This window comes from Leiobunum rupestre, chromosome 4, assembly GCF_980474605.1.
Source record: "Leiobunum rupestre chromosome 4, qqLeiRupe1.1.hap1, whole genome shotgun sequence".
Taxonomy (NCBI): Eukaryota; Metazoa; Arthropoda; class Arachnida; order Opiliones; family Sclerosomatidae; genus Leiobunum; species Leiobunum rupestre.
The window spans coordinates 20,447,455-20,474,916 of record NC_143387.1 but is presented as its reverse complement, the minus strand read 5'-3'; the positions used below and the strand labels follow the sequence as shown (position 1 = coordinate 20,474,916).

General features: G+C 38.2%; 1 protein-coding gene across 2 annotated transcripts; it reads right to left on the bottom strand.

The window, feature by feature from the left end:
- Positions 1-17,808: 17,808 nt before the first annotated feature.
- LOC149946593 (death-associated inhibitor of apoptosis 2-like) lies at positions 17,809-18,788 on the bottom strand. 2 transcript variants are annotated; one of them, XM_090173192.1, is made up of 2 exons: positions 18,458-18,788; positions 17,809-18,258 (listed from the first exon to the last, which is right to left on the bottom strand). In XM_090173192.1, exon 2 carries the CDS (start codon positions 18,249-18,251, stop codon positions 17,865-17,867), a length of 387 nt encoding a protein of 128 aa, XP_090029318.1. In that variant the 5' UTR covers positions 18,252-18,258; positions 18,458-18,788; the 3' UTR covers positions 17,809-17,864. The 2 variants fall into 2 exon arrangements, with proteins under 2 accessions (XP_090029318.1, XP_090029319.1); XM_090173193.1 differs by having other exon boundaries at positions 17,809-18,253.
- Between the last annotated feature and the right edge of the window lie 8,674 nt (positions 18,789-27,462).

The following is a 27,462-nucleotide window of genomic DNA, read 5'->3' as shown; positions in this document are numbered from 1 at the left end:
ACTAGTAATATTGAACGATGAAGGGCACTTTATTTCGATAGTTCCAAAGGGATAAGCATCTCTTGGATCATATACAGATCCATCAGGTGAGGTGCCAAGCCAGAATTTATTTGGATTTATGATATACCCAGATGGGGATACGGTGACGGCGTGGCCTAGGTTAAGCATTTCTTGAACATACTTGTTTTTCGCTACTGGTTCAAACTTTTCCCCATATTTTATGGCATTTAGATGGCCAATATCTTTATGGTCCACAACATCATTTAGTCCAGATTTATTCCATTCTTCTGTTCGTCTTCTGCAGACAGCTCCAAACGTAGAAGAACTTAGCCTCGTTGACCTCATCTTTTCCATAAACTGGAATCCGATTGACTTTTTGTGTCTTTTTCTATGTCTTTCGAATCTTCATTAGTAATAACATCTTTCTGAAAAAGAAATAACGTTAAAAGAATTATTAAATATTCATCCTGATAACCAGCTATAAAACAAAAACTTAAATTACCGAAAACATATCATTTTCTGAAAATGTTGCGGAAAATTCAAGCCAGTGATTTGTAATATTGTAGAGTTCGTTGAAAAAGAAGGAATTTGAAAATCTATGGCTCTATTAGACAGTTTCACTGCTGGGTACCTCATCAGAATATGAACAACTTCATATCCTATTTTGAAATTTGAGTCCTGTTGTAAAATAAGTTTAAATAAAATCATTAATATCGATCCTTTAGTGGCTTCTTTTTAGATGTGTGTTGTTATCGATATTTTCCCCATAGACAGACAGCCAGACTAACACATAGCATAAAGCATCCTCAATTTTAGCAGTTTTACTTTTCCTCCCGCGAGTGGTAAGGCTGTCGCTCTCTCTTTCTCTCGAGCCGTCGAAGGCTGCAGTCGCTACACGTGAATTATGTATTTTTCTGAACATAAAACTTTTATTTTCTTTTTAAAACGACTTATTCTCTACGACTAAGCAAAATAGAAAATGCAGTTAACAGTGTACATTTAGAGGACACAAGTTAAAGCTTTTCGTTTAGTTTTCATCGTTAATTATCTTGTTATAAAATACGGCTTGTTTTTATAATTTTTAGCTAGACCGTTACCAGGATAATCCAATAACCATTTACTTCAAAGGCGAATCTAACTCATGAGGGATCATTGAAAATAGGGGTGTCTGATGTAAGTAAAGGTCAATATCAGGTAAATTACTTTGGACAAGACCAGTAGATTTGAATGTAGCGAAAGACCAATGGCGGATACATATGGGGGTGCCACTCCTTGACGCTTAAGCTTTACATGTGACTTGATGATTTGTTATTACACCCATAGCTCAAGATGTCTTTTAGCGCCCCCCCCCCCCACCCTTGAGATTTTTCTGTATCCGCCACTGGGGTAAGGAAGTGTTCGCTCAGACTGAGATCCAACTAATAAGCCGCGTTTCCTTTGTAATTTTGTACTCGCATATTTATAATGTACTGTTTGCTTAGTACAGTGCAATGAATCTTAATCCTAGTTTAAGATTGGAAGTTGGAGGCGCTAATATTTTACACTGAATGGTTCCTAGTGATATAGCAAAAAAACTTAAACAATCCACGTATTCCTGACATTTCCACATTCTACTCTCCAAATTTCAAGTTATTTGCGGTTCAGAATAGCCGGAACCGTTCCGCTATTTGTACCACGAAAATAAATATCGTTTTCGTGTAATATTTGGTCGTTTCATATTAAAATGAGTTAATATGGGGTATTTTCCAACGACGTGAGCGTAGTTTTCTTATCAATGTTTCCAACGAGAAAATAGGTGACATGTTCGTAGATAATTAGGACATGTAAGTCACGTTAGTAAAGCTAAAGCAGCGCCCTCTTCTGAATATTTAACGAACATTAAATAGCGTCTGAAATATACCTCGAATTACATTAAGCTATGCAAGTTTGTATTTGCGCCCTCCGCCGGGTAGCTATGCGGGTACGGTATTCGTATTAAAATATAATGGCGCTGATTTTATAGAGCTTTAAATGGAAAATCAAACGCATATTTTGGAGGGTAAATAAACGTATTTGATTGATAAACAAAGGTGTATTTAATCTTAATTAAGGCGTCGCGTCGGTCTATTTGAAAACGAAAATAAGGTGATATTTGTTTCGCCTTTAAATTCAATTGCAATATAAGACTGCGTTGGAAATATACTACTCAACCAATAGATTTATTTGATTTTTAGTCAGAAAAACTAACAAAAGCAAATTAACTTTCGAGGTACCTGGTTTTGTAACAGAGCTAGCGATTCGACTTGAATAAATATTTATCATTTCTTTGGAATAATGTCTTTTCTCGGAAGTGCCTATACAAGTCACGACCTTTTTTTATTAATAGCTCTCATTAATGAGCGAAACAATGATCACTTGTTACCAAAACGTACTGAGTTATACGAAAAGGTTCTTCAAAGCAGGGCCGTCTTTACATACTGTTGGGCCCATGGCACTTTTAATTTTTGGGGCCCCCTCGAGTGGCGTAAAAATGGGGGGTTAATGTACCCCCTTAATTTTTAGGAATAGCACCAGCCCTCCCCGTTGAATAGTAAAAAGTGGTGGGGGGTCGCAAAATTCACCTTCTAAACTGCACCCCCTAAATCTAGAACTTTCCTAAAATATTCGCCTCTAGGAACGTTCGGTGTATACAGTGATTTCAGTATCACGTGGCACAACGTCACCTATGCTTTTTCCCATAGAGAAAAAATCCCGCACAAAATGGGGGCCATAGCCTAAGCTACGAATAAAATATATTCATATATTATATACTCTATAAAATAAAACAACATCTTCTAAAACAACTTATCTATAATTTTTACAATAAAAATATGTTTAGTAATATTTATCTCGGTCACTTTATCTGATTTTACTTCTTTAAAGATGTAACAGAAGTTTTCAAATTAATCAGCCTAAGCTCCAGAGAAGGGGCAAATGTGTTTAAGATATTCCCAATATCTCTTCTAACTTGGTGCCGAATTTTCGTTACAGAAAATTTTCTGTACTCCGAATTTTCCCACCGGCTATCGGCTAATAATTTACAGCAAATTTTCCAACATCGAGCTTACCTATAGCTAGCCCTAGACCCCATTATATGAAATACAGTTTAATTAAACGCAGGCGGCAGACAGCAGAGGTGGGCAAAAATTGTGAGTGAATTCCGAAATGAACGCTCAGACGTTTTTAATTTGAGTGATCAAGGGAGCGAGTCCTCAATACAGGTGACGCTATTTTATCTTTCTTCAACTGAGCCAGCTCAGGCCGAGCGCCAAAAAGTTATCTCAATCACAGATCGTTCACGGAGCTTTGAGCGAGATCGGCCGATCGACGCGCTAGCATGCTCACTTCTGAGCGCCGCGTCGTCTAGCGGCTAAATAGTTCGTTCAATAAAAAGCGCTGCCGTAAAGTCGAGAGAGATCTACCCGAGCGATTGAATTCATTTTTTAAACCTGACGGATCTCAATCACGATGAGAGACCGGATGGTTTTTTCGACCACAACCGCTCACTCGGCGGGAGGTCTACGTGTCCAAATGATTAATTTTTTATCATCATAACTTATTTTTTAATCGTTATAATCAGTGACGGGATTAATATTTTTCTTAAATTTCTCATCGATTTGTGCGTTCTAAAAATTAAATAAAAAGCGGAACAGAGGGTGCCCAAAACTAACCGCAAAAATTAAAAAATATTATAAAGGAATACGAAAAACAATTGGATAAAATAAAACGCAAAGTTTCGTATCTGTATTGCTCTCTATTATTATGAAAATAATCCGTCGAGATATTGAACGACGAAACCCCTTCCAGATTGAATTTTACCACTGTAGGTAACAGGCTCATCAAAATCTCGGGGACTCGATTGCTGCAAACATTTTTCTCTCGCTATTCGTAAATGCTAGTTTACGTCATATGACCCTTTAAGAAACCAAATTTTTGTTAGACTAGTGTTTTATTCAGTGGCGGTGTAAGGGGGGGCGAGGGGGGTGGTCCGCCCTGGGTAGCAGGGTAGCCAGGGGTGCCATCGGATAAGCTCGAGGGGGGGGGGTGCAAATCAGAACGATTACACTTGAAGAATGTTTTTGGGCTCGAGGGGGGGGGGGGGGGTGCAACACGATGGACCAGTGAAAACTTCTGCACGGTCCTGGGGGGCGTCACAAAACATTGCCGCCCCGGGGACCCAGTCTTCTTAAGCCACCACTGGTTTTATCGTCTACGAATGTAATCAGTGGTCGGATTGGGAGGAGAGTAGCGGTTTTCCCTCAGTTTACCGACTATCCAAAACTTTGGGGGGAGCCTCCCACATCCCCTAACGGACGCTGCTGGAAATAACGATTATAATATAATAACTTATTTTGAGGCGTTTACAATTATTTAAAGCCTTCAATATGTTTTACCAATTCTAATACGTTAAGTCCAGCAGGCTGCCCACAAAGTTGAAATGTCTGGTTTCAGCGTTTTATATATTAGCCTATATGAAGAGATGACCCTAAAAAATAGTGAACAATGAAGATGGCGTCAACGGTCACCGTCGAGCTGAGGCAGGGGCGTATTAACCATTAGGCAGAGTAGGCACGTGCCTAGGGCGCCATTTTTCTAGGGGCGCCAAAACTTTGATAAAGCCGCACGGTCGAAGTACTTGGCTTGTCCCGACTTAGCTGACCAACCCGTTAGACAATGCCCAGGGGCGGAAAATTATTCTGTGCCTAAAGGCGCCGAAAGGGTTAATCCGCCCCTGAGCTGAGGATGTGGCGGATGACCACCCACTGGTTAGTCGGAGTACAAACACCTCTCATTTTTTTTTGGGGAAAAGGGGGATATAAAACCCTACGGTTAGCTGAGGTATTTTTAGTAGTGAATTCACTTTTCGGAATGCTAAAAACGCTGTTTATTAACCGTTGATAAGTAGATTTTTAGCAGTGCTTATACTGTAGGCTGCTGTTTTATTATCTAATTTTTGTATGGCACTATCAAACACGAATTTTGACCATAATCGAAAACATCGTGTGTTCCGTCGTCTAACCTTAAGCTTGCTATCATTCAAACCATTACATTTACACTGTTTTGGACGGTGCTATTGGAGTGTAAAATCTATTATAATGGAGCAGGAATACATTATTATTCTCAAGTTCTCAATACCATAGCAGAGCCTAAGTCTTAGCGCCAGTTCCGGATAAAGGCGATGGAAACTGGTCATTCACTCTACGACGTTAAGTAGTAACGATATTATTGAAATTGAAACCTGGTTGGGTTGGTTTTCACTAGCGCAAAACCGTCGTGACGGCGGGCGTGAACGCAAAAATTTTCTATTAGGCCTAACGAGGATTTCAAAAGTTAGCGCCCGCCGTGACGGCGGTTTTGCCTTAGTGTAAACCAACCCAGTTTTCAATTTCAATAATATCGTTACTACTTAACGTCGTAGAGTGAATGGCCAGTCTCTGATTTTCAGCGGAGGTTGTTCGGTCGGCTATTCTTTCGAACGAGTTCTCCCTTTCACCTTCATTTTGGTATTTAGTGAAAACATAAATCTATAATATTGTTGACTAAGTATGTATAGTTAACAAGTTGGCAAGCCAAAATATACCTCTCCTCGGAAGAATTGTCCCTAGTGGTATTAATTTCTCGAGATAACTCTTAAAGATATATCTCCGCAATTTAGAGTTATTTGTTAAAAATATTAACCCATTTCTATCCCGCCCGGTGTAAAATTTTAATTATAATTAAAATAATTGAGACGAAACGACCAATTTTAATTTATTCAGAATATCATAAGTTAAGTAGTTACAACAGTAAGTTAGACGTACTATAACAATGCACAATTGAATTAAACCCTTTTACAGAACAAGTTTATCAGTTAAATATAATACGAAGCAAATTTTAATGAAATATCTACAGAGGCTTTTTGGAATTACTCGCTTACGAAATACTTGCCGCATCTTTAACGCTCATTTTATTTCAACACTCGCCCTTGATGAAGATACCGTAGATATCTGGTAGTGGACGACTCGTTCACTTCCTGTTGACGTTGTGACGCATACCACATGAAAAAGACCAATGCCGTCCAATTTCCAATATCATATAATGACTCGCACACCCAAGAAATCATTGACTGCGTTAGAAATCGTAGATATCCAAATATCCACACCAAATGTATTTACAAGAAGCAAAAACCTTACCATCAACAAAGCACAGAGAGCCACTTGACTAACCGCCAGCTTTTAAAGCAATTAACGTTAAATTATCTCCTTTGAATTAACAGAACTATATATAGGTCGTTAAGAAAGTGGACCACCCACAGGGTCTACCCTTTAACCCTCTAATCTCGGCTGACTGCGCTAAAACAAGATTTAACCTTTAAAAAATACCAGATTAGGCCTTCATAAATTCATTAATAAAAAAAGACTTTATTACCTATTATGCTTACGATGCCTGTCTTAATTTCAGTGAATCTAAGCAGCTATCGGTGGTTCTGTGGTAGAGCGCTCGACTGCCAAGCCGAATGGTCTGGGTTCGAAACCTGGGTGGCGCATTTGTTTTTAATCAATAGAGAAACGCTAAATTAGAATTTCTTCGATGCAATAATTTCAATTTTCAATTAAACCAAAATTTCGTACTCTATTAAATACGCTTCCGATAAAGCTGAAGGTCTAATTTTCAATAAGGCGTAACAAGTGTCGGTGGTTCTGTGGTAGAACGTCCGCCTGTCAATCAGGAGGTCTCGGGTTCAAATCCCGCCCGATGCGATCGCAAATTGATACTAAGACGAATACCGTGTACAACTGGTGGAAACCCTGCCATTGGACGTTGAGAGGTAGCATTACACTCAGCACTCGGTCCGTCCCAAAGTCATTAAGAAGAAGTTGGAGAGTAAACGCCCATATAAACACAACAGACTCAACATGCACATCCATCAGAACACAAACACAACAAATTCAACACTCACAACCTACGCATAAACATTACAAAAACGTAATACACCGAACCGTCACGACGGTGAGCGAAAAAACACCATCCAAACCAAACCGCAAATGCATCCGTTAACGCTCACCGTCACACGGTGGTTTTGCCAACCCTTTGAGAAACTGCGTACGCAGTGATTACACTTTGCACCGAAAATGCGAACGCGTTCGCAGTCCTGACAGACAGACACACCCACAGACCGACCCACAGACAGACACGGTCGTTGTATAACCCCTCCTAGGGGACTTTGTCCCCTCGGAGAGGTAAAAATGGGAATATAAATATACGAATTGTGCAATAACAATACTAACCTAGTATATTGTTTGCTAATGTAGGATGTATAATTAAATTTATTTTTGAGTTTTCAATCGTTTAACTCTCGTTTACATTTATAACTTAACAATGTAGTTTCACTCGTCTTGGAAAAAAGTGTAAAATACATTTCAGAAGAACAAATTAATTGCTCAATATTTCTACCCTATTGCGACAAGTACCTTAGGTAGTACGCGAAAGATTAGGCCCTCCTCAGTTCTAATGTCGAAATGGTCGAAGGGCCGCCTCAAGCCCTCAATGTCTGGAGACCACCTGTGTCGAGATATGCAAAAACCACGAGAAAAGTGGACCACTGAATTGGAATGCATTGGATAGGTGCAAGGTGCGTTAGGGGGTACAAACAATCACCGAGTGAAGCGTCCGGAGGGAAAGCGTTTAATACTGAGGCCGCATTGCCTCTCTGCACCGCCATGGCAATCCGTTGTCATGTTCCTAAAAACTTGAGAATGGTTAGCTCTATAGAGATTTGAAATTTTAACTCAATGTTCAGGGCCTGATTTCCAATTAAACGCGCCTAATTCCAAATAGTAATCAATTACTATTTATTTACTCGACTTTGGACTTTCACCTCTTTGCTTCTCTTATCTATTTTTCCGGCTGGTCTCGGCGGTATTTTCCTGGGGGCGTCCATATTTTGTTTTCCCACTTTCAGCCCCATCCTCCATTACGGACACCCAAAGAGTGGATGCGGCTAGACTCCCCGCTGCTTTCGACTTGCACCTCTTTACTTCCCTTATCCATTTACAGATCTATTTTATTTTGGAAAATCAAATTCATAAAAATTTTATAAAGTTCTTTTTAAGTGGTTACATCCAGGGGTACGTTCAGTAACACGAATCTGGGAAAAATCGGTTTTTACTTGATGTTTGCTTGATGACCGCTCATCGTCATAGTGACGTAGGAAGTTACTGAACGGTGTTATTTTAGTCAGCGCTGTTTTTAAAGAGGGAAGTGGGAATAGGTCCACCCATTGCTGCACCTTCTTCTGGGTTGAGTTTCTTGCGTCACAGTTGCGACCATCAGTAGTAGGGTACTACTACCATGAATGTATTCATTTCAACCATGAATATCGAACTACATCATTATCCTTTCTGCCATCTGGGGCTGGGATGGGCGGTGCCTTTCTGCGTTTTACGCAATCACTTGAGCCAATCAGAAGACAGGCGTTTGTCGTTGAGTTGATCCACAAAACGTTTCCGGAATTACGCGATTTAACTGGCGAAGAAAATGACTCGTGATTCTTAGAAAAATAACTGTACTCTATCCAAATTACTTGATCATCATAAATACACTAAATTCAAATTAATATTCTTACAATTTTTGAGCGGTGGCCCGTGACCACCGTCCTAATAACTAAGCCCCTCCCATCCTAGCGACTGAGGCCAGACTTCTTAATGCAGTTCGATATTCAAGGTTGAAATGAATACATGCATGCTACTACCAATGCTGGATTTGTCACCTGTCCGGTCTGTGGACTCAGGCGTAGGGCAATATGATAAGGACCTTCGGTGGTGTGCACTCACGTCAGTTTTGATACACTACTCCCCAACAATCCGACCCCTTATGTACGCCACTGATTAGATCCGTAAACAATAAAAACCATTCTAACAATAATGTGACGTATCCGGCGGAATGACTAAAAACCCAAATAATTTTCCAGTATGAAACCAGGATTAATTAATATCGAGAGAAAAATGTTTGCACCCCAGATTTTGATGAACCTGTTACTTAAAACGGTAACATTCAATCTAGAAGGGGTTAGTCGGTTATCAGCTAGACTAGGCTAATACCCAGGGCACCACCTTTGGCCTAAGTCATCAAGCGACTTTTGAAGCCATTAATTCAGGTGGCCGGGTCAATATCTTTTATAAAATAGTGCCATATAGATATCGAAGTCTAATTATTTATTTTATCTAATTGTTTTTCGTATTCCTTTATAATAGTTTTTAATTTTTGCGGTTAGTTTTGGGCACCTTCTGTTCCGCTTTTTATTTAATTTTTAGAACGCACAAATCGATGAGAAATTAAAGAAAAATATTCATCCCGTCACTGATTATGACAATTAAAAAATAAGTTATGATGATAAAAAATTAATCATTTGGATCACCGAGTGAGCGGCTGTGGTCGAAAAAACCATCCGGTCTCTCATCGTGATTGAGATCCGTCAGGTTTAAAAAATGAATTCAATCGCTCGGGTAGATCTCTCTCGACTTTACGGCAGCGCTTTTTATTGAGCGAACTATTTGGCCGCTAGACGACGCGGCGCTCAGAAGTGAGCATGCTAGCGCGTCGATCGGCCGATCTCGCTCAAAGTGCCGTGAGCGATCAACGACTGAGATAATATCTCGGCGCTCCTACTGAGCTGGCTCAGTTTTGCCCTAACTCTGAACAAGATTAGCTGACTTCTAATCTACAGTGCTCACTCACTGCAAAGGATTTTCAAATATGAGCGCTCGCAATTTTTGCCCATCTCTGACTTAGAGAAACGTTTTAGTTGAACAGCTAATTCGAATCATTTAGGCCTACTAATATATAAAAATAGGCTGTGTCCGAAAAACTGTTAGTGATGGAAAACAAATTATCGAGGGTAGAAATCAGCATAGACTAAAAATACGACGACGTTGTCCGCCCGTCGTCATAAAACGTCTGAGTGAAATACAAAAATAGGGTGAAGACTTAAGTTTTTACATTCTTTTGGAAGATTATAAAAACTAACTCTTGAAATCCCACGACCACACAAATCGGTTCCATAATGCTATTAAGGGGTTTTCCCCCGAGTTCTTCGGTTTCCCCTTCCATAAAAACCTGTCTAGGTTAACGGTAATAGTTAGTGTAGGGAGCTGTTAACTCGATCTCGTGGCATGCAGGGCTTGCCACCACCCTCCTACGCATTGTAACCCGGCCACCTGAATTAAGGGCTTCAAAAGTCGCATGATGACTTAGGCCTAAGGTGGTGCCTTGGGTATTAGGCTAGCTGATTATTATTATTATTAAAATTACTTAGAGAAACGTTTCAGTTGAACGGCTAATAGGCCCTCCAATAAAACATCTTCAAGGAAATCGCAAAGAAGTAATGTTTCCGAGAGCCAGGACCCGAAAGATATTGTTTATATAGTGCTTGTTGAAATAATGGAAACTTTTCACCTGTATGGTATGCTTTTTATATACATATTAGTTTTCATTATTTCAACAAGCACCAAATAAACAGTAACTTTCAGATCCTGGCTCTCGGATATATTACTTCTTGGCAATTTCCTTGAAGATGTTTTATTGAAGCGCCCATTCAAACCACTATGGCACTTTATCGAGGGTAGAAATCAGCATATATTAAAAATGCGGCGACGTTGTCCGCCCCTCGTAATAAAACGTCTGAGTGAAATATAAAAATAGGGCGAAGATATACCTTCGTTTAGTCATTATTTCAAAGATAAATTTTTAATATTGAATGGTTTTGTATTAGGCCTGAGGGGGCCCCCTCTTGAACTCGGGGCCCTGGGCCAGGGCCCAACGGGCCCAATGGGAAAGACGGCACTGCTTCAAAGAGTATAGGACATTTCTAATTCAACTTTATATTGTACGTTGAATCCGTTGGGAAAAATTATCCACTGAAATTCCAAAAAAGTGATCGATCCCAGTTAGTGGCAGCGTGTGAAAACTCTGAACAACTCCTTCCGCGTTAAATTTGTAAGCAATATAATCTTCCCAATGATTTTAAACACATTTTATCGTGAATTTATTTCACCCATTAATATTTAGGGTGAAGTCCATTAAAACGTAAAACAGTGTGATTGAATGCTCAGGGATTACGAAAAGCGTACGGATCCTATTTCTATCAATTTCTTATTTTAAAATAAACAAGTTGGCAAGCCAAAATATACCTCTCCTCGGAAGAATTGTCCCTAGTGGTATTAATTACTCGAGATAACCCTTAAAGATATATCTCCGCAATTTAGAGTTATTTGTTAAAAATATTAACCCATTTCTATCCCGCCCGGTATAAAATTTTAATTATAATTAAAATAATTGAGACGAAACGACCAATTTTAATTTATTCAGAATATCATAAGTTAAGTAGTTACAACAGTAAGTTAGACGTACTATAACAATGCACAATTGAATTAAACCCTTTTACAGAACAAGTTTATCAGTTAAATATAATACGAAGCAAATTTTAATGAAAGAAATATCTACAGAGGCTTTTTGGAATTACTCGCTTACGAAATACTTGCCGCATCTTTAACGCTCATTTTATTTCAACACTCGCCCTTGATGAAGATACCGTAGATATCTGGTAGTGGACGACTCGTTCACTCCCTGTTGACGTTGTGACGCATACCACATGAAAAAGACCAATGCCGTCCAATTTCCAATATCATATAATGACTCGCACACCCAAGAAATCATTGACTGCGTTAGAAATCGTAGATATCCAAATATCCACACCAAATGTATTTACAAGAAGCAAAAACCTTACCATCAACAAAGCACAGAGAGTCACTTGACTAACCGCCAGCTCTTAGAGCAATTAACGTTAAATTATCTCCTTTGAATTAACAGAACTATATATAGGTCGTTAAGAAAGTGGACCACCCACAGGGTCTACCCTTTAACCCTCTAATCTCGGCTGACTGCGCTAAAACAAGATTTAACCTTTAAAAAATACCAGATTAGGCCTTCATAAATTCATTAATAAAAAAAGACTTTATTACCTATTATGCTTACGATGCCTGTCTTAATTTCAGTGAATCTAAGCAGCTATCGGTGGTTCTGTGGTAGAGCGCTCGACTGCCAAGCCGAATGGTCTGGGTTCGAAACCTGGGTGGCGCATTTGTTTTTAATCAATAGAGAAACGCTAAATTAGAATTTCTTCGATGCAATAATTTCAATTTCAATTCTATTTCAATTAAACCAAAATTTCCTACTCTATTAAATACGCTTCCGATAAAGCTGAAGGTCTAATTTTCAATAAGGCGTAACAAGTGTCGGTGGTTCTGTGGTAGAACGTCCGCCTGTCAATCAGGAGGTCTCGGGTTCAAATCCCGCCCGATGCGATCGCAAATTGATACTAAGACGAATACCGTGTACAACTGGTGGAAACCCTGCCATTGGACGTTGAGAGGTAGCATTACACTCAGCACTCGGTCCGTCCCAAAGTCATTAAGAAGAAGTTGGAGAGAAAACGCCCATATAAACACAACAGACTCAACATGCACAACCATCAGAACACAAACACAACAAATTCAACACTCACAACCTACGCATAAACATTACAAAAACGTAATACACCAAACCGTCACGACGGTGAGCGAAAAAACACCATCCAAACCAAACCGCAAATGCATCCGTTAACGCTCACCGTCACACGGTGGTTTTGCCAACCCTTTGAGAAACTGCGTACGCAGTGATTACACTTTGCACCGAAAATGCGAACGCGTTCGCAGTCCTGACAGACAGACAGACCCACCCACAGACCCACCCACAGACCCACAGACAGACACGGTCGTTGTATAACCCCTCCTAGGGGACTTTGTCCCCTCGGAGAGGTAAAAACGATACTCACATTTTTTTATCAATTAAATACAAATCAAATTAAATAACATTTCCGAGTAAAACAGGACTTGGCAATTTTGGTCGCTCTCAAGTTGATTTAAACTATATTTTTACCTCTCCGAGGGATCATAGTATGTTCCCTCGGAGAGGTTTTACAATCACCGTGTCTGTTTGTGTGGGGGTGTGTGGGTGTGTGGGTGTGTTGTTCACTGCGAACGCGTTCGCAGTACCGGGGCAAAGTGTAATTTTGGAAAAGGGTTTATGGTTTTTAAAACGCCTGAATTAAAATTCATGTTTGTATTGTGCGTGTTGTGTATGTACGGGGTTTCTACTCACCAACTTCTATTTATTGACTTTTGGGACGGACCGAGCGCTAAGGGTTACGTTAAACGTCTTAGCAACCAAATGGCAGAGTTTCCACCAAATGTTCACGGTATACGTCTTTTTGTCACTTGCGATATTATCAAGAACATTTTCATATTATAGTCACTTTTTGGAAAACTTTATTATTTGTATTTTAAAATGTGTATGGTGGCATAACTAGGCACCGAATTTTAAAAAGGTTATACAGGGTGTCTTCATTTGATCGGCCCCGTCATTTTTCTCAAACACTATGCCTTCTAGAAATGTGAAATTTTCAGTATGTACTCTCTCGGTGGAGATCGTAGTTATTGGTGAATTTCAGAAAAATCGTAAAATTTTTCACGGTTTTAGAATTTGTAGTTTTTGAACGCTAGGTGGTAGATGAAAAGTTTCTATGAGTAAGTTGTAGAGCATACTCTAAAACCTTTAATGGAGTTGGTATGGTCAAAATCGTACATTTTGTCACTGAAATAATATTTCATGAAAAATAACAAGTTGGTACTACCCAAATGTTTTTACGCCTCATGTTATTGTAATGATTGTCTGTGAAAAATGAACATGTTTTGGGCCAAAACATTGTTTTACTTTTACAAATTAAGTGTTAGAACAAGTGCAATTATTATAATAAGGAATTGCAGAAAGTTTTTAACAAATACGATTCAATAATGCCACCGTCCGCGATGAAGCATATTCTGGAACGAACCACGGACCATATCTGGAGTAACGAGTTGGAACGCTGCCATGGTTTTCTGGCGCAAGTCGTCTTCGCTAGTGACTGGCGTCTTGTATACTTCCTCTTTGACGAATCCCTACAGATAAAAGTCCAGCGGTGTCAAATCTGGGGACCTAGGAGGCCATCGCACTGGACCATTCTTCCCAATCCAACGCTCAGGTATTGCACCACATGTCGTTCCTGGTGAGGAGGTGCACCTTCATGCAAGAACCAAAGGTGTGGCAGATCGACTAAAGGGACATCTTCCAATGCTTCTGCTACTTCATTTCGTAGAAACGCCAAGTAGCTCACCCCATTAAGCCGATTCGGAAGAAAAAATGGCCCAATGACGCGATCTCCTAGTAGACCTGCCCAGACGTTTAAACGGCATTGTACTTGATTGTGATGTGGAAATCCCCAGTGTGGATTTACATCGCTCCACATATGGTTATTCTGGCAGTTAAATGGGCAGTCCCTTCCAAAGGAACACTGGTCGGACGCCAGGATCAAACGGAGGAAATCTTCATTAGCATCCGCCATGGTACTGAACCAGTTACCGAAATCCAACCTAAGGCGCTGATCACCATCGTGAAGTGCTTGGTGGAGCGTGGCACGAAATGGGTGAAATTAATGGTGGTTAAGGACACTCCAGACATAATATTTTGACAAGTCCAAATCAGAGCATGCCATTCTTATACTTGCTCGAGGGTAAGCGACAAAGTAGGCGATGACTGTGTCTTTCATATTAGTGCTATGACGTCCAGGTCCGCGGAATATGGGGTTCACATTGCCGTCTCATTCGAACAGCTTGGAGAATAGTGTGGTGATTTGGTTGACTGAATATTTATTTATTTAACATATTACAAACCACTAAGCTTTAGAGCTTATAGGCAGCCTTGCAGGAGTTTGACAAATGATATAATATATAAGGATAATACAAAATGTAGAAGACTGGGTTGGCAAGTTTAGAGTCATCAGCAAACAGGTAGATGCGACTGTGCTGAACGGTCTGTGGCATAGAGTTTATGAAAATTGAAAATAGGATTGGCCCAAGCACACAACCTTGAGGAACACCAGCAGTAGGACTGAGCGGGGCTAATATATGGCCTTGAAGTACAACTGAATGTTTGCGATTCGATATGAAATCGGTAAGCCAGGCAAGCGCAGTGCCCGTCACAATAGCCTCGTGTAAGGCGTCGATGAGTCCCGGGGTGAGGGATAGTATCGAAAGCCTTACTAAGATCAAGGTAGATGACGTCCACGGGTTTGCCGTCATCCAGCCATGAAGTCCAATCATTGGTTGCTTGAAGAAGGTTGGTGGTACAAGAATGTTTAGGCCGAAATCCATGCTGAGATGGATGTAGGAAGTCAGTGTCGGTTAGAAACGTTCTCAGTGAGTCATCAGCCAGCCTCTCACAAACTCTAGAAACTTGACAGGTATTAGCTATAGGTCTATAATTGGAAGGAGTGTTACGAAGAACAGTTTTATGAATAGGGGTAATGATAGCATGTTTCCAGTCGCTGGGTACCTCACCAGACGTAAAACTTAGGTTAATGATCATTGATAACGGAAGTGCAATTGATGGAGCGAATTTTTCAGAAGGTACGGATGCAATCCATCTGGTCCAGCGGCTTGTATAGGGTGAATTCTAATTTGCTCGGTGAGGTGGTTTTCAAATTTCCTTTTAAAATTACGAGAGGCGTTCGCTGTAGCATTTCTAGCATTTTTATAATTGGAGTACGCCTTTTCAACCTGAGAGTCAGAATAGTGTCTTGTTTTAGATCGCACATATTTCCGCCAAGCCACAGTTTTGAACTGACGGGATTTAGAGAAGCGGCTTGAAAAATGTATACTGGATAAGGTTTATATGGGCGACGAAAAGGAACGTAAAGATCTATTCCACAAGTTAGTATATTTAAAAAGGCGGTCCAGCAGGTATTGACGTTAAGATCATTCAATTCAGTTGACCATGTGAATTGTGAAAGATAAGTGCTAAATCTGTCGTAGTCTCCATGGAAAAAGTCTCTACATAGTCGTGTTGGAGCTGTTTCCGAATGTTGATTAGGACATGACAGTTTAAAAGTGAGAACGTTATGGTCACTACTACCAAAAGGTGGATAGTGTATTAGGTCGTAGACCATGCGATCCTCAAGCGAGAAGATTAAGTCCAGTATGCTAGGGCACTGGAAAAGGTAACCAAAGCGAGTAAAATCGGAGACATGTTGGAAAAAGTTATGGTTTAAAATCGTTTCAAGAAAACATTTGGTAGCCTGATCCGCTTCAGGAAATGGTAGTATTGATTTCCAGAGAATATGAGGATCGTTAAAATCACCCATTAGCAATGGTTCCATCCGCTCACTTTCACAATATTGGACAAGACAGTCAATTACACTCAAGACTTCACAATGATTTTTGTAGGAAGGTGAGCGATACGCCAGGCAGAACAGAATAACCACGGAAGACAGAACACACTTAACAGCTAGATAGTCAAGTCCATTTAATTCGGAAAAACGGTCTGAAACGTCCTTGGGTATCAGCGATATTTGGCTTGCGTTAAAAGTAGTTGGAAAAAGCAGTGCCACACCGCCACCCTTCTTAGATCCACAACGGTCCTGCTGAAAAATATTAAAGTTGGGAAGCCTCAGTTCACCGTTAAGAATTTCAGGTTTTAGCAGAGAGGGGTATGACCTTCTGGTGATTGAGAATTTCATTCTCAATCACCAGAAGGACACAAAGCTGTAGCTCCCTCCGTTCACCCGTTCCTCCCGCCGTTCACCCGCGCCTCTCCCCCTCAATCACCAGAAGGACACAAAGCTGTAGCTTGGCTCCCTCCGTTCACCCGCGCCTCTCCCCCATCTCAATCACCAGAATTTCTAATCACCAGAATTTCTAATCACCAGAATTTCTAATCACCAGAATTTCTAATCACCAGATTCTCCCGTTCCTCCCTTAATCACCAGAATTTCTAATCACCAGATTCTCCCGTTCCTCCTTTAATCACCAGAATTTCTAATCACCAGATTCTCGTTCACCCGCTCCTTTCTCCCAACCCCCATTCACTGGATACTTTATCTCTCTCGTTCACCAGCTGCTTTCCCCCATCTCTAGGCAATAAAAACAACCATAATTGTTATCTCTCATACTATCGCTCCCAATCGCTAGAAATTGGCTTTTTCCCCATTCGCTATAAATCGCAGCAGTTTGCCAGAATTAGTTTTATCTCTCCGAAATAATTAATGTACCCAAAATTGGACCGCCAGTTTATTATTCTTTTTAGGGGAATCTCTATGGGAGTTTAACATTACAATAAAGCTAAAAGGTCCAGTTTGGGGTACATTTGGTCCGAAATGGGGTACATAGGGCCGAAAATGGTGACTTTGGTCGTTTTTGGGGTACATTTGGTCCATTTTGGTCCATTTTTGGGTACATCCCTGCTTTCCCCCATCCCCATTCACTGGATACTTTATCTCTCGTTCACCAGCTCCTTTTCTCCATTGCTATCCCCATTCACTGGATACTTTATCTCTCTCTCTCTCTCTCTCGTTCACCCGCTCCTTTCCCCCATTGCGTTCCTCCCTTAATCACCAGAATTTCTAATCACTAGATTATCTCTCCCGTTCACCAGCTGCTTTCCCCCATCCCCATTCTCCAAAATTAGTTTTGCTCGCGCAGATATCTGGAGATTAGATTTTTACCCGTTTGCTTATCGCTTCCGAACACCTTAATTTCTAATCTCTAGGTAATAAAAACAAGTTATTTACATTTAATTTTTATTTTAGAACTTTGTTTTACATGTTAGTAGGTACTATCAGATATTCCATTAGATGGTTATCTTGTACATTACACAATTAAAACAAATTAAAGTAGTTAAGTTTACAGGCATTTAAATAGGGTGAAACGATCTCCTGCAACTTAATTTAATTAAAAGTTCTAACTCACGTATTTGTAGTGTTTAGCAGCAGTATCGTCTGACATACAGTCACAAACGTCATCTTCTTCTTCTTCAGGTACAGGTGAGAAGCTTTTGTCAGAGACCGTAGTTGCTTTTGGCGTCGGGGGAATGTCCCATTCTAGCGAAAGGTACTTTTTTTCCGATGGTGAATTATCCCTAGCCGGACAGTTTGGAAAGCATCTGGCGTGTTCAAGTTCTGGTACGTCACCTGATTTCCATCCTTCTAAGATTCCATGGCATTTGTAACATCGTACTTCATCGCCCCGCTGAATATAGTAGAATCCAGCCTTCGCTAGTTGCTCCTTAGTGACGTGCGGATTTTTCCAGTGACGAAACGTTTCAAGTCGATACACTTCAATGTCCATAGCTGATCTAGACCAAATACGTTCTATAGTTTCAAATGATACATTCTCTAAGCCTACATTTACCCCTAAGCCTACTAAACCTAATTTTATCAATATGGTTAAATTTCTACGCTAAAATTCTCAATATAAACGCTTTTTTCAATATGCAAATTGTTTTAAATATGTCTAAAAATATAGTCTATTACAAAGAAAAAATAGTTACTTACTTTACGGGTAGAAATCCTTTGTCAAGCTGTAGAAAAGACTGAGCGATCCGTCAGCAGGTCTTTACTCGTCAATGTGCCGTAGAGAAATGACGCACGGAAGATTAATTTATTCCTATCTTGTTGAGAATAATTCATCACGTGATCTAAACTTCAAATAACCCTCAAATTCTATTGGCTGTCTCTCTCTGACAGTTTAAACTGCCTCTAATGATTGACGGCACATATTAACCCACTTGAGTATTTGGAAAAAACCCTTTGCTACTCGAAGGATAGTTTTGGAAATACCACGTTGACGATATCAAAATCGAGCTCTCACTTGAAAATGTTTACGGAAAACAATCCTCTTGGAAAATTGAGTTACGTAGAAGATTGCTAAAAAATGGCTAAGTGTTAAGTTTTTTTCAATAATGAGTCTTATTTTTTACATTTTAAAGTATTTATTAAGAGTGAAAAATCCTATGACTACACTGACGGCATATCTTAAGTACCGGTGGAAAAAATCCAGTGCTCAAAGTTCAGTTATCTTATTAAACGTGCGCGTGCACAGAAAAATGAACGAGTCACGTGATAGTAACTTAATTTCTACGCTAATCTTACCCCTACTAGACCTAATTTCTGTCTAATACATTTCCAATATATATATATATATATAAAAGAATGCCTAAAAATTTCATTTTAAATATAATAAAATAGCCTAGCTGATTATTATTATTATTATAACTTACTTTTCAGCGTGACCTTCAATGACTATTCCCAATGCTAAGACTCTTTATTGAGATAACTAAGAATTGATTCCCATGACTACCCTGACGGCATATCTTAAGTACCAGTGGAAAAAAAAATCCATTGCTCAAAGTTCAGTTATCTTATTAATCGGGTGCGCGCGCACAGAAAATGAAAGTCACGTGAGAATCGGTACGTCACTGAAAATAGGGGGGAAGTGTCATCACTAGAGTTCTTTTTATCAATATATTTAATTAAGGATTATTTCAAAGTTTAGATGGCGCCATGGTTCTCAAAGCAGTGATATTAAAAGATCTCAACGGGTGGAATTGGAGAAACGCTAAAAATATTCTCGACATATTCATTCTCCCTGAGTATAAATAAATAAATAAATAAATAAATAAATACATTCTTGGCGTAGTAGTAGGATTTTAAGAAAAAAATTAAATACGGAAAATCAATTATTTTATTTTAAAGGTTTTGTGATTTCCCACCAAACAATTTCAACATCTTCAATGTAGGCTGAAGATGCTTCGTTTTATTCAGCGTTGGGTAAATCGCCGTGTAAAAAAGCATCTAGCATTGCATTAACTTTTTCCTCCTCCTCGTCCGAGACCCCTACAATACGTCTCTCGATCTATAAAGTAAAGAAATCAAAATAAGCTAAACGATAATCCATACCTTCTATTCACTAGTTCAATTTATCACTGTCTCATATATCTACTATCGTACATACATACATACATACACTAACTTACTAACGCTTTAAAGTGAATCGAATAATAATAATAATTAGATCAAAACAAATTTCAAGCTTACGTTAATGTATTCCCTCGAGTGAGGGCCCTATCTTTGAAAAATCTTCTCAATGACGACATGGGTAGCTAGATGGGCGTCGATGTAACCTTCGTCCTCTTGCAGGTTCAATTCACGTAAATACCAGTTTTTATATTTTCTTAACATTATTTCTAACGTTCTAAACGAAAATTGTTTTTCGGTTGGCATATCCGGCTTAAAAGAAAACCTAAGAACAGCTTTAGTTAAACGCATATCCACGTTATTTTCCATAGCTAATATTTAGCCCTTAAACTTGCTCGTAATTACGAAGAATGTAAAAATATAGAATGTTCGCTCCTATATTTATACCAAATCAGAAATCACTTGAAATAATAACTTCATTTGGTACTTAAAAACGGTGAGATGAAGGGAGAGGTAGGAGGAGGGGTTTGGTAATTTATAAATTTTTATAATCAAATGTACCATAGCAAAAGTATATAAATAATACAAGAAGTGTACTAATTAGAATTTTCGCTCGCCAGGTAATTTCGTTTGATTTCCGTTTCGCACGGACGCAGATAACATGGTAACGCGACTACAGCGAACCGATAAAGCTAATTAATAAAATATTGTCAACCATTTGAAATTAGAAATGTTAAAATAAAACTTTTACAGATAAATCTAATTTATAAAATATTGCCAATTGAGGGTTTGCAAGTTAGTTTGATTATAGGTTTTGAGTGTTAGAAAAACTGCGTTTCGCTACATTACACGGTGCGTTTAAGAGGTTAGAGGGAGAGCAAAGACTATTTATACGCTTCGCTTCGCTTAGATACGCATATGCTTTGTTGACCTCTACAAGAGTTACAGACCTAGACCAATCAACATTTTCTGTAGACTTTCGGTTAAAAGCTGAAAATAAGATAGAAGACTTAATCAATATGTTTGGTGAAATATATTTTTCTCTGGAAGTTTGTGTAAATATGACTCAATTTTCATGATGACTATCAATTAGTTTCAACTTCCACATTAACAACCAAGGCTTCAACTTCTTTATAGATATTACTTAGAAATAACGCTAAATACAGGGTTAAATTCAATTCAAAATAAAAGACCATGACAATAAAAAAAATATAAATCGCGAAGAAAATGAAGTAACGCGACTTTTAAAATTAGTATAAAATGTTTAAACCCTCTGAAAACGTGAAAATTCATATAGGACAAAACCCAAATACATGTTTACTGAGCTTAGCACTCTACTTTTTCAATCCTCTATTCTCAATGGTGACCTCTATTTTTACCATCGTCTGCTTCGTAAACTTTATGGATGCATTGGGAGGGCTCAAATTAAGCTAAGGGGATACACTTCTTGTTTAATTTATATACTTCTAACCATATTAAAAAGTATCAATTTTAATTAAAGGAATTCAACTTAAGTGTTGTTTTGCTATCTGAAATTCGAAAACAAAGAAGCTAGTACAGGGGTACTTAAGTTGATTTTAATATTTTTTTAGAAATAACTTAAGTATACAGCGAAATAATCATTAGTGGTATCTAATTTTTTTTAAGTGCCCCACATACTTCTCATCTCGTATAAAAGGGGGTCATATATATATATATTTATTTAACGAATACCATGTTTTATTTTTATTTATTTATTTCTAGCCCCTCGTTCGGGTCTTTCCGTAAAACATGGTATTGATGTTTTAGCAGGTGTGATAGATAAAGATTACACTGGTACAATAGGGGTTGTCTTGATTAATCACGGGAAAAACGCATTTAAAATCTTCAGAGGCGATCGAATAGCTCAACTTATCTGCGAATGTATTTCGATGCCAGTTCCTATGGAATGCCTTGTGAGTTAAATTGATATGTTCCACCCTCCAAAATTATTATTATTATTATTATTATTTCAATTTTCCTGTTTTGGTTTGTATTAGCAAATTGAAGAAGATACAGAAAGAGGTTCGAGAGGCTTCGGTTCTACAGATATTTGAAATAAATATTTAATGTGTGTTTTTTTTTCATCCATATTCCTAATAATAATAAAACATGAAAATGGTTCGTATTTTTGTTTATTGTTTAGAAAATTACAGTATGTCTCCCAACAGTAATTGTAAATGTTTTATATCGTTCAAACAATAATTCATTAGAGAATATATTTCAAAGGGGCAATTCCCACAGAATTTTTCTAAAAAGAGGTTTTCCAAAGGCTTAGAATAGTCGTTTGAGAGACGGAATCCACGGGAGGCTTAGGGTAATGACAGCATCCCATGAAATCGAACGCTGAGCACTCCTCCCGTCGACGGCTTCTCTTCGACCCTCTTCTTCCACAGTACGTACAACGGAGATGGGGGCGGGAACTCCTTTATAAGATGCCCGGGGAACTTTAAGTATTTTTTTTTAATCCGTTCAGTCTAATAGTAGATTACGCACCTATAATCCATGATGTTTTCATTTAAATTCAAATTATAACGAATTGAAAGTTTGAAGAAAATATGAATTTAGTTTGTAAATAAAAGGGACAAAGAGAGCAGCCAGTTCGTCATATTGCGAAGTAACTGGTGGATGTTGTGTATTTCCAAAAATTAGACTATCGAAGCTATGTAAAAATATTATTAAAATGTTTAATTAATCGATAGTTTTTTTAAATCAATATACCTACTTTCTAATGTTGTCCTACCACCATATGTATCAACGCTATTCTAAAATAAATCATTTAACATATAGTTATTCTAAAATAAACCATTAACTTAATATTTAAACTTCTAAATAAAACAATACTTTACCTGGACGTATACTATTTTGCTATTAGATCCACCTATAATCTATAATATAAATTAATCATTTATAAAACCTTTAATTATTTTCATATAAAATATATTATAAGTAAATTACCGCATTGTTGATGTTTAATGATTCACCTTTTTTCGAAGATATACAAATATTATATCTTGATGCACCGTAATCAGTCGGTTTTTGTTTATGATTTTTAATTAACTGAATACTGCTTACTGGTGAATCATCTTTTGGATTTTCCAAGTTAATATCTTGATGCATTTTCTTTACATTGGATTCAATAGATTCATTATTACTTCCGATTATCTAAATATAAATAAATTATAATTACTTATGTAACTATATAATATAAATACAAAACTATTTTATTTATATAGATTACCGAATTTGTAATAGATATTGATGAAGGTGTATCAATTTCTCCTTAAAACATCAATGCAATTAAGTTAAAAATATAAACACAATACATCTAATATAATTATTTTTAACTGAATTGAAAACCTTGATATATTTTTTTTTAAAACTGTGTTTTAATGTTATACAATTTCAAATGCAGGTATTGTGTACAGTACAGTACAAATGCATAATTTAATGAAGCAATTCTAATTTTAATACTTATATTTAATGACTTTTTTCGAAGATATACAAATATTATATCTTGATGCACCGTAATCAGTCGGTTTTTGTTTATGATTTTTAATTAACTGAATACTGCTTACTGATGAATCATCTTTTGGATTTTCCAAGTTAATATCTTGATGCATTTTCTTTACATTGGATTCAATAGATTCATTATTACTTCCGATTATCTAAATATAAACAAATTATAATTACTTATGTAACTATATAATATAAATACAAAACTATTTTATTTATATAGATTACCGAATATTTTCTAACACTCAAAACCTATAATCAAACTAACTTGCAAACCCTCAATTGGCAATATTTTATAAATTAGATTTATCTGTAAAAGTTTTATTTTAACATTTCTAATTTCAAATGGTTGACAATATTTTATTAATTAGCTTTATCGGTTCGCTGTAGTCGCGTTACCATGTTATCTGCGTCCGTGCGAAACGGAAATCAAACGAAATTACCTGGCGAGCGAAAATTCTAATTAGTACACTTCTTGTATTATTTATATACTTTTGCTATGGTACATTTGATTATAAAAATTTTTAAATTACCAAACCCCTCCTCCTACATTTCCCTTCATCTCACCGTTTTTAAGTACCAAATGAAGTTATTATTTCAAGTGATTTCTGATTTGGTATAAATATAGGAGCGAACATTCTATATTTTTACATTCTTCGTAATTACGAGCAAGTTTAAGGGCTAAATAAGCCATTTTTTAGCAATCTTCTACGTAACTCAATTTTCCAAGAGGATTGTTTTCCGTAAACATTTTCAAGTGAGAGCTCGATTTTGATATCGTCAACGTGGTATTTCCAAAACTATCCTTCGAGTAGCAAAGGGTTTTTTCCAAATACTCAAGTGGGTTAATATGTGCCGTCAATCATTAGAGGCAGTTTAAACTGTCAGAGAGAGACAGCCAATAGAATTTGAGGGTTATTTGAAGTTTAGATCACGTGATGAATTATTCTCAACAAGATAGGAATAAATTAATCTTCCGTGCGTCATTTCTCTACGGCACATTGACGAGTAAAGACCTGCTGACGGATCGCTCAGTCTTTTCTACAGCTTGACAAAGGATTTCTACCCGTAAAGTAAGTAACTATTTTTTCTTTGTAATAGACTATATTTTTAGACATATTTAAAACAATTTGCATATTGAAAAAAGCGTTTATATTGAGAATTTTAGCGTAGAAATTTAACCATATTGATAAAATTAGGTTTAGTAGACTTAGGGGTAAATGTAGGCTTAGAGAATGTATCATTTGAAACTATAGAACGTATTTGGTCTAGATCAGCTATGGACATTGAAGTGTATCGACTTTAAACGTTTCGTCACTGGAAAAATCCGCACGTCACTAAGGAGCAACTAGCGAAGGCTGGATTCTACTATATTCAGCGGGGCGATGAAGTACGATGTTACAAATGCCATGGAATCTTAGAAGGATGGAAATCAGGTGACGTACCAGAACTTGAACACGCCAGATGCTTTCCAAACTGTCCGGCTAGGGATAATTCACCATCGGAAAAAAAGTACCTTTCGCTAGAATGGGACATTCCCCCGACGCCAAAAGCAACTACGGTCTCTGACAAAAGCTTATCACCTGTACCTGAAGAAGAAGATGACGTTTGTGACTGTATGTCAGACGATACTGCTGCTAAACACTACAAATACGTGAGTTAGAACTTTTAATTAAATTAAGTTGCAGGAGATCGTTTCACCCTATTTAAATGCCTGTAAACTTAACTACTTTAATTTGTTTTAATTGTGTAATGTACAAGATAACCATCTAATGGAATATCTGATAGTACCTACTAACATGTAAAACAAAGTTCTAAAATAAAAATTAAATGTAAATAACTTGTTTTTATTACCTAGAGATTAGAAATTAAGGAGTTCGGAAGCGATAAGCAAACGGGTAAAAATCTAATCTCCAGATATCTGCGCGAGCAAAACTAATTTTGGAGAATGGGGATGGGGGAAAGCAGCTGGTGAACGGGAGAGATAATCTAGTGATTAGAAATTCTGGTGATTAAGGGAGGAACGCAATGGGGGAAAGGAGCGGGTGAACGAGAGAGAGAGAGAGAGATAAAGTATCCAGTGAATGGGGATAGCAATGGGGAAAAGGAGCTGGTGAACGAGAGATAAAGTATCCAGTGAATGGGGAAGGGGGAAAGCAGGGATGTACCCAAAAATGGACCAAAATGGACCAAATGTACCCCAAAAACGACCAAAGTCACCATTTTCGGCCCTATGTACCCCATTTCGGACCAAATGTACCCCAAACTGGACCTTTTAGCTTTATTGTAATGTTAAACTCCCATAGAGATTCCCCTAAAAAGAATAATAAACTGGCGGTCCAATTTTGGGTACATTAATTATTTCGGAGAGATAAAACTAATTCTGGCAAACTGCTGCGATTTATAGCGAATGGGGAAAAAGCCAATTTCTAGCGATTGGGAGCGATAGTATGAGAGATAACAATTATGGTTGTTTTTATTGCCTAGAGATGGGGGGAAAGCAGCTGGTGAACGAGAGAGATAAAGTATCCAGTGAATGGGGGTTGGGGGAAAGGAGCGGGTGAACGAGAATCTGGTGATTAGAAATTCTGGTGATTAAAGGAGGAACGGGAGAATCTGGTGATTAGAAATACTGGTGATTAGAAATTCTGGTGATTGAGATGGGGGAGAGGCGCGGGTGAACGGAGGGAGCTAAGCTACAGCTTTGTGTCCTTCTGGTGATTGAGGGGGAGAGGCGCGGGTGAACGGCGGGAGCTACAGCTTTGTGTCCTTCTGGTGATTGAGAATGAAATTCTCAATCACCAGAAGAACATACCCCTCTCTTTTAGCCCTGTTTCAGTGATAGCCACTATATTTGTATTATTGGTATTAATTATGGACGTCAGCTCAGAAAGTTTGTACGACGTTAGCGTGCAAGCATTGGTATAGATAATATTGAGTTCGTTGAATTTTGTTCGTACTAAGGAAGCCGAGAAAGTTGGTGTTGTAAGGTTGTGCTTGAATTTAGATAGAATCGTGGCGTTGAATGGTTGAATATAGTGTTGTGAAGAAGAGGGGAAGGTGTTGACAAAGAATTACAGTTAAATTGGCAGAAGAACCAGAAAGTGATACTTTCTGGGGCTCGATCAGTTTTTTGAACCGGCAGATTCAGGTTGTTTGGGAGGTTTGGGTGGTCTTAGTTGTGATCGCGTTAACACCTTTCCACTGCGAATACAAAGATCCCTTTCTCCCTTAACAAGACGTTGTTTCAACTCTGCAACAGCAATACGATGGCTAGTCGTTGGGTTGGCGAACGATCAATTGAACAGGAAAAACTTACAGTTTTATCTCTAAGTTTCAGAGACTTGACTCCACCCAGAAAATGGTGTTTAAGATCCAATGATGGAAATTCGAGCTTTACTGGACGACAGTAGTTGGCGGCCGAAGGTTGAAATGGTCGAGATCGCAGGCGATAAATTTTAACAGAACTGATTTGATCAGGCTCTATACCGATATCGCGTAATAGTTGTTGGATAGCTGGTGTATCAGTAGCAGGATCTTCATTGTCAGGGAAGTTATACAACATGGCATTAAATAGCCGATTGGAATTCTCATGGTCATGTGAAATACCGACCACCAATTCTTGAACTTTCATTGCTATTTGTTGGTCAATGTTACGGTCTATAGAGGCAACGGTATTTCGTATGTGCTCATCTAAGTTAGCAGGTAGAACCGAATTTTTAACTTCTGTACGTATATCGTCCATCGTTTCTTCTAGATATTGAAAATTATTGTTAATACCAACATGGGAGGTAGTCATTGCTTGTGAGAGGCGAGCACATCCGGTATCTATATCTTTGAGACTTTGAAGCAGGGAACTATGATTAGACTGAACAGTACTTTTCAGGTTGAGTAATTCACTGCCTTGACTGTTGAGGTTTTCATTTAGTGAAAACAACTGGTCTTTCTGGTCCTCAAGATCAACACCATACATTTCTACCTCAGCGAAGTATTTGTTGACGTCATCTCGTTGCTGAGTAAACGAAGACGTGAGAGCTGTCACAGAGTCA

Coding starts and splice junctions, on each gene's coding strand:
- LOC149946593 (XM_090173192.1), bottom strand. CDS start 18,251: ATGGACATTGAAGTGTATCGACTTGAAACGTTTCGTCACTGGAAAAAT.